Below are 5,882 nucleotides of genomic sequence, written 5' to 3' on the forward strand. Positions count from 1 at the left end.
GCTGGGACCATGACCTGTATATTTAGCTCTTCAACAAAGCTTCATCCAGTCTTGGAATTTTAAAACCTGCCACTGACGAAATGCTAACTGAAGTTCTCTACTGGTCAGTTAGTTGCTTAAGGCTTACTGAGAACATGCTGTCTGTGTGGAGTCTTGGCATCTTGTAACAGAATGGAGACACTGGTTAGGACAGCAAAGAAAGAGAGCGGTGCTTGAAATCATGAGATCCCCCTGCATAGAATTTGAGGTCAGTGGAGAACAGTCAGTCACGACCGACACTTTCATGAGCTCCTTTTGCCAAAATAACAGCTGTTATTTGTAAGGACACCTTGGCTTTAAGTAGCAAAACTAGAGCAATCTCCTCCTACAGCCCCCAGTTAAAAAGCAACAGAGTGCCACCCTCCCTCCCTCAGCCACTTGGGCAAGTGAGGGCTGCGAGACCTTCTGCCCAGTGCAAGGGCAGATGCAGCACGTGGTGCTCCAGCCCGTGCAGCACCCAGTCCCAGTGCCACACCCACTGACTGGTGCCCAGCAGAGGCCACAGCAGCTCTGGCACACCTCCTAAAGACCAGCTTCGGTATAAAACTCACATCACTTGGACTGATACCTGCTCTGACACAGAGACAGAGAGATGTCTTACGCCACTGCTCCACCTGCCACCGCCGAGCCTCGAGTACAGGAGAAACACACGTGAGTGAATTAAATGAGCATTCCTACTGGCATGATCAAATAAGCTGTATTTGCCTTAATACCACATTCTGAGGAAATGCAGAAGTTTTTAAATGCTTACAGACAATTGATTAGTGAGTTCTTAAATAAAAGAAATTAGAAAAAGAGGTTGCAGAGAGTTGTTTGGCATTCATGTTGGAGGGGGGAGGGAGGAAAAAAGATTTAAAAAAGATTCAATTTCAGACTAGTCAAGTAGTGTTCACTGGAGTAGATTTGGTGAGCTGGAGCATTTGTAGAAGTTGGGGACTTCAAGACTGATTCAAGGCCAGACAGAGCATGTGTAGGTGGGGAGCAAGCTTCAGACAAACTTCTGACCCATGCACCTCGATAATGAACCTTCTCTCTGCTGCTGTTCCAGTCCTGTGCCAAGACAAACTGCGTGGTGGTTTGTGATGCAGCCAGAAGTCAGTGAAAAAGCTCTGTCCGTGATCTGAAGTGCAGCAGGATGCAGATTTCCAGAAATGGTTTAAAACATTGAGTGGACAAACTCCACAGTCCTGCAGGGTTACGTCGTTCCCCTGTTATCCTCATTTCTTTACTCCAATGTGACTTGGAAATGAGGGGAAGCAGTCTCCAGAAACATGCTGGGTGCATGTTTTCAAATACTCCTGATAAGAAAGTCTATACTTTTTCTGTCATCCAGACTTACTGCATTTAAAAAAAATTTACAATATACTTCAACAGTTTTTATATACCTAAAATGCACAATACCATCTCTTCCTTTAAGGTGTCTCTTACTCCAAGTCTCATTAATCTTCATTCTAGTTGCTTGCTGCTTTCTGATTTCTGGTCCAGCCTGCTCTTGTTGTTCTTCACCATGTAGATGAAATATGCAAGTGTCTCTTTCTCATTCACAGGGATATTCCTGAAGTGACGACTGACAGTCTAGAAGGACAACATGTAAAGAGACAGAAATTCTGAAATTAAAAAGTAGAAATAATCAGGACAGAGTTCCTCTTCACTTTCCAAAAACGATTTTATGGCCACTGAACGTAGTATACTTTTAGTCAAACATGCATCAATTCAAACTGTCAGTCCTCATTTCCCTCTCTCTCTTCACAGCTGGAGTGTGCATATGAACATAGCATAGTCTTGCCATGTCAGCAGTGTTTGCAGCCAACCTACAAGTGGAATTTGGAAGCCAGAACGTCCTCTTGTCAAAGCATCACAGCCTCTCCTATGCAACATTCCATGCCGAGATCATTTGGAGAGCAAGTATTCCCTGCATCTCAGTATTTTAAAGGAGAGTGTCAGAAATACTGAAACACTTTGCTGTGTGAATCTGACGTACCAAAGTTTTAGAGTCCAAAGGAAAATGCACTGGCTAAGTTTTCACTGAAAGGAACACGAGGGGATTTGCAATGGGAAGGTTAGGATTTGGTTAGGGCTCTGTGACACTAGCATAAGCCCTGAACCATTAGCTGCTTTTTCCTCAGAAAATGAACACAGAAACCATGTTGGAGCTAGAGGAGATCTGCTTCTCATACAGAGGAAGCTCTTTTTGGTACCCAACACAGCTCCAGAGTTGGATTTTGATGCAGGCTTAGCAATAAGTCACTCCAAGAAGATTTATGGAAGTTTGAGTTTTCCTTACGGTGGGGTAGCAGCAGGAGTCTAAGAGCCTCAGGCAGCAGTGATTCAAGCATGGGAGCTGGACGAGGATCCAGCGTAGGGTCAAAGCTGCTCAGACTTCACAGGAAATCTGGGAAGTGTGTGACAACTTTAAGTTAGGCTCCCTTTATTTTCTGCTTGCATAGTTGTGCTTTATTTTTTTTTTTTTTTTTCCTCCTCCTCCTGGGCACACTCATGGTAAATTGTCTTAGTCAGTAGTCCTTCAAGGCAGGAGGCAGCTGAGAGACTCTGAACTGGTTAGTTAGAACATGACAAATCAGAACTACCAGTGAGGACACACACCCGCCCTGCTTTGTTCAACTTACTCCTACGTGCACCACTACACATGCTCTGTATTCTGTATACTCATTCCCTAGCTGAGTCTGAAAGAGCAGGACAGAGTCTCGCTGTCTTTGTCAGCCTGCTGGGTTTTGTTCTTGAAAGCAAAAGCAAAACAGTTTTGGGCAGAGTGTTGTGAAAGCCTCTGCACACAAAAATCAACCTTGTTACCATTCAGTAACTGCCACAGTTTTTTCAAGCTTAGAGGAGGCTTCTCCCACGGGTTGTCTCCAGCTCGGGTCAGGAAAGAGAGCAGGGCTGATGCACACCACGCACAACTACTCCAAATAACACAGGGATAGAGAGCTCTTTCTTAACAAATACCCCATATGGAGAGAAAGCAGTAGGAGAGGCCCTTAAGGAAAGAGCCTTTTATTGACTTAATAGAGAATGGTAAGACATCAGGACAAGGGAGGGAAATGAGGAATCTGAAGTCGTGGACAGTGATTCTGCCTTTAATAATAAGCAATTCCAGCCAGTCCAAGTACCTGTGAGGAAAACAAAACTAACAGGGGCACTTAAGGTGACCAGTAGCATGTAAGCCTGAGTTTCAAACAGCCACCTGCAGCTAACACCCAGGGCACTGCAAACTAGGTTCTGGTTCTGCTCCCTGAAGGGAGCGGATTGTGACTATGAACAAGGAGGAAAAGGAAGCAGACAAAAGCAAATTTCTAAAACATGCTTTCCACAGCCAGCTTCCATGTCTTCCCTGACTGTTCTGGGTGAAAGCAAACATGCAGCTTTCTGCTGGCATTGTCCCCAAACTAGCAGGAGAGCCACTACAGGTATTAGTGTCCAAGAAACGTGCACTTCAGCAGAGGAGATAAAATATTGGTTTTTTTTAACAACAGAGATAATATCACCTCTGTCATCACTTACTTCTGCTAGCTGAGCCTTGTTGAGTCCAGGCCTAGTCTGCAACTTATAATGCCTCTTGTAACGTCGCAGAGTGTTCACTTGGAGCTGGAACAAGTCAACCTGGACGGGATGCAGAGGAGAGGGATGAGCGCTGCGTTTAGCTTCTATTAGGCAGAATTGTAGAGTTACCCAAAAATAACTATTTCTTCCTCAATAGGACTGCTCCTTGCCTGTATTCAGAACTACACCAGCTTGCCTTACTGACAAACCAAAGTATATTTTGCATTTCTTAATGCTAAAGGATCAAAACAGCCTCAGGGAAATATAAAATTTTGTTCTGGTTCACATGCTGTCAACAGAATTGCTGGCCAATTTCTGCTCTCAATTACACCTCTGCAACCTTCAAGCAGAGGGGAACCTTTTGTTCCCACAAGGTTTAAAAAGCTCACACATGAAATATCAATTTAGCAGATGCTGAACAAATGGCTTGTGACATAAAACAGAGTGCAGAGACAGAGAAGAAATGAAATTCAAATACTTAAATGGGAAGCACACAGTTTTAAAGCCCGGGTGGTGCTGGGGGAGGTTACAGGAAGGAAGATGAAGATCGTGGGGGAATAAATTCAAAGACAAAAGGAATCTCTGCTGAAAACCAAGAAGAAAATTACATTAAACCTGACACACTGCAGAGTTCCCTGTTCAGTTTGGTGATGTGCATCCCTCAGTTTTTAACCACCAAATACTCCCTATGTTCTACAGCACGAGCACTTTTAGATGCCAGCTGGGTCTTCACCAACTATCCTGGCAACTAAAGTAAAGCCTGTACAGGAAAGTTTGGATGGAGAACCTTGTATAATGGAAACACAGCTACAACAAAAGGTCTGGTATCCTTAAAAATAAAAAAAACCCAACAAATGAATTAAAAACTTGCTACTGTTCCAACTCCCCCCCACAGGAGATGTGTGGACACAGCTCTGCAGCCAAGACAGCTTTGCTAGCAAAACTATTCTTGGTGCCTTTTTTTAAATTTTTTTTTTCCCAGAAATAAAATGCTTTTTGCCAACATGGGTGGCATTTCCAGCAGAGGGCTCTGCTGACATGGCCAGAACTCTGCCCCTCCACAATCATTACCTCTGCACAACTTTTTGCAAAGTCAACAGTACGAGAAACATCACCAAAGCAAGTACAGCACACAATGGCACAGAGTGCAGATTATTCTAGAGGTCTGTAACACATAAAACCTTCCCCAGGCCTATCTCCTGAAAATAGAAAGATGTTAAAAATTATTTGAAAGTAGTTTTAAGTAGCACCAAAAAATATCACACACGCAAAGGTCTGGAGAAGCTCAATATCCCTAGATACTGAAACACACAGAGAGAGAACTATTGAATTCTCCAGTGTATTTTACAAAACAACACGTGCTAAGTGATCAAGGACTGTATCAGGGCCTCTGTTACCACCAAAAATAATTTAAATTTACCTGTAAAAAAAGAATTAGTACCAAATCCTGATTGAACAGTGCTCTGTTTGGTACATATGTCAAGCTGTGCAGTAACCTTATCATACCTCTTTTTACAGAAAACTTTACGTGGCCAAAGAACTCATCCAGGAACAAAGTCAAAAATTAGGATATTACACACCAGAAGAAAACCTTCCTGAAAAGCCAGAGTATCTCCATAGCAGTTTCAGTGGAGCTGCAATGTAACTTTTCAATATTTTTGGATGCATGAAAAGGTCCCAGTGAAGCTTCCAGATGCCCAAAGCTGGTAAAGCAGCCTGCACCCCCTGGCAGGCACTCACCTCCGGGACATCCGTCTCGTGCTCGGGAGAGTCACCCCCATCATCGCTCGTCTTCCTCTTCCTCTTGTTTCGGACACTTTGGATGAAGTTCTTGTGAAAATCACAGATATACAGATGTCTCACCTAGGGATCAGAAGTGGGGAAGAAACGATCAGAACAGGGACTGTAGATGGAGCACTCAGCAGCAGTGGCTGCTTAGGCAGCAGTGCTACAGAGCGCACCCCTCCTGCCTGCCTGCTGCACCACAGTGAGGAATTCCTAACCTTCAACCACAGGCCTGGCAACAGACTCTTGAGTTGAGACAACCTACACTGCAAAGACCAAAGGCAAGGAAAATGAAGGTCTCAACAGCTCCAGCTGAACCTGAACCTCTTCAGGTTTGCTTCAGGACTTACCATCAGGTACCTTACCAAGGAAAACATTACTCTGATCAGCCTTGTGATCTTTCTGGTTTGAGCAGCATAGAAGGCTGTTAATGTAAGTGTTTCAAAACCTCGACCAAGTAAAAGTTGACGGATTACATCAATGAAAAGCAAACTAGAAGA

The 5,882-nt window shown here is 43.9% G+C and overlaps 1 protein-coding gene across 1 annotated transcript; it reads right to left on the bottom strand.

The window, feature by feature from the left end:
• Window positions 1–1,485: 1,485 nt before the first annotated feature.
• Window positions 1,486–5,460, bottom strand: SAP30L (SAP30-like; the record flags this gene model as incomplete). Its single annotated transcript, XM_008947888.1, has 3 exons — window positions 1,486–1,614; window positions 3,559–3,657; window positions 5,338–5,460. Coding segments are annotated over 3 exons (351 nt in total), but the record flags the coding sequence as incomplete, so codon positions are not given.
• Window positions 5,461–5,882: the final 422 nt, after the last annotated feature.

The sequence above is a fragment of the Merops nubicus genome, unplaced genomic scaffold (genome assembly GCF_000691845.1).
Source record: "Merops nubicus isolate BGI_N331 unplaced genomic scaffold, ASM69184v1 scaffold38549, whole genome shotgun sequence".
In the NCBI taxonomy this organism is placed as follows: domain Eukaryota; kingdom Metazoa; phylum Chordata; class Aves; order Coraciiformes; family Meropidae; genus Merops; species Merops nubicus.